This window comes from Monopterus albus, unplaced genomic scaffold, assembly GCF_001952655.1.
Source record: "Monopterus albus unplaced genomic scaffold, M_albus_1.0 scaffold23.1, whole genome shotgun sequence".
NCBI classification, from domain to species: domain Eukaryota; kingdom Metazoa; phylum Chordata; class Actinopteri; order Synbranchiformes; family Synbranchidae; genus Monopterus; species Monopterus albus.
This window is the reverse complement of record NW_018127903.1, coordinates 2,207,057-2,208,624: the sequence shown is the minus strand read 5'-3', so window position 1 is coordinate 2,208,624 and position 1,568 is coordinate 2,207,057. Positions and strand designations below refer to the sequence as shown.

At 40.2% G+C, this 1,568-nt stretch overlaps 1 protein-coding gene across 1 annotated transcript in view; it reads right to left on the bottom strand.

Annotated features, from left to right (window-relative positions):
• Positions 1–1,266, bottom strand: part of ccnh (cyclin H) — a 6,576-nt gene extending 5,310 nt beyond the window's left edge. Inside the window, exons 1-4 of the mRNA XM_020594386.1 lie at positions 1,082–1,266; positions 839–988; positions 631–753; positions 463–536 (exon numbers count right to left, since the gene is read on the bottom strand). Of these exons, the coding sequence (XP_020450042.1) occupies positions 463–536; positions 631–753; positions 839–955 (314 nt within the window). The 5' untranslated portion in view covers positions 956–988; positions 1,082–1,266. The remainder of the gene's footprint in view (positions 1–462; positions 537–630; positions 754–838; positions 989–1,081) is intronic.
• Positions 1,267–1,568: the final 302 nt, after the last annotated feature.

Genomic DNA, 1,568 nt, shown 5'->3' with positions numbered 1-1,568 from the left:
AAAAGTTTAATCTACAGTAGGTCAACCTCATCATCAGTGAGCCGTGGGCGACCCTGTCGTCAGTTCACCATTTGTCCTTCCTTAGAAACTGTTGGTAGGTACTAACCACTACAGACCAGGAACACCTACCAAGACCTGCAGTGTTGGAGATGCTCTGACCCAGTCATCTCACCATCACAGTTTGGCTCTTGTCAAAGTCACTCAGATCCTTACACTTGCCTGTTTTTCCTGCTTCCAACACATCAACTGTGAGGACTGAATGTTCACTTGCTGCCTAATATACCCCGCACACTGACAGGTGCCACTGTAACAGATAGTCAGTGTTATTCACTTCACCTGCCAGTGGTCATAATGTTATGGCTGATAAGTGTATAACCAGAAAAAACGTTAATGAAGAGATGTTTCCATTAAATAGGTTCTCTTCTATCACTGTGCGTATTTACCATGATCAGCACTACTCACATAATAATCCTAGGGTGGTACTCCATAATGGAGTTGTTCAGGTAGAATCTTCTGAAGAACATGATGGCTGTACTCTGCACAGATGAGACACACATTTTTCACATGCCTACACATAATGAAGTCATGTTTTACTAACGACTATAGAAAGAAAGCACATGTTGTACATACCACAACAGACTTTGGCATCACTGGCTTAAAAGCGTTGCAGAAGTCGAGCAGCCTTCTCTCATAGTGTCTAAATAAAACGTCTTCCTCATGGCGCTCCAAGAATATGGACTCACTCAACCCAGGCTGCGTAACACAGAGAGACAAGGCGAGGTGAAGTCTCTATCACACAGAGACCTTGTTTAGTAATATTTATTTATGTGCTATTTACCTTCCCACTTCCAAATATCTTGTGACGGAATGTCTGATTAGCCTTGAATCTCATTTGCTCAACTTCGTCTTCACTTTTAAAAATCCAGTATTTTCTCTGTGAGCTGTTGTGGAACATGGCTGTTTCTGCACAAAATGCCTGCAAAACGGCCTAAAACAGGACGAAATAAACAGAACAAGGATACAAGATAACTTTAGCCTTCTGCTCACTGAGACATGTTTGCGGTAGCATCAGTTAACTTACTCTTTGTCCAAATATAAGTTAGTCCATCCACTACACAGATGGTATTAGGCAGCAGGTAGCAAAGTACAAAAGCGCTTTGTTAATTTATCATGAAACGGCAAAGTAAGTCTCTAAAAACAAAAAATAATGGAAATAATAAAACTGAGAACTGTCGCCACTCCTAACGTCAGAGACGTCGCCCTATGATGACGTATGTTCTACCGTAGTTTAGACCACGCTGCGCAAAAAAATGTGTACTGTCTGCAGGTCTCTTTCGCTCTCTCTCTCTCTCTCTCACACACACACACACAAACATACAATAAAAATATGAAACTATATATTAATTTGTTTTTGAGATAGGTAACCGCATGGTTTCATTTACATAATCACAGCAATTTAAATCTGATAATAGGTTACAGAAAAAAATGCAATCTGCGTGGCTTCAACACAGCCTATATAAAAAATAAATTTCATACATGGCCTAAGTGTGCATTTAATATGTTGAGAA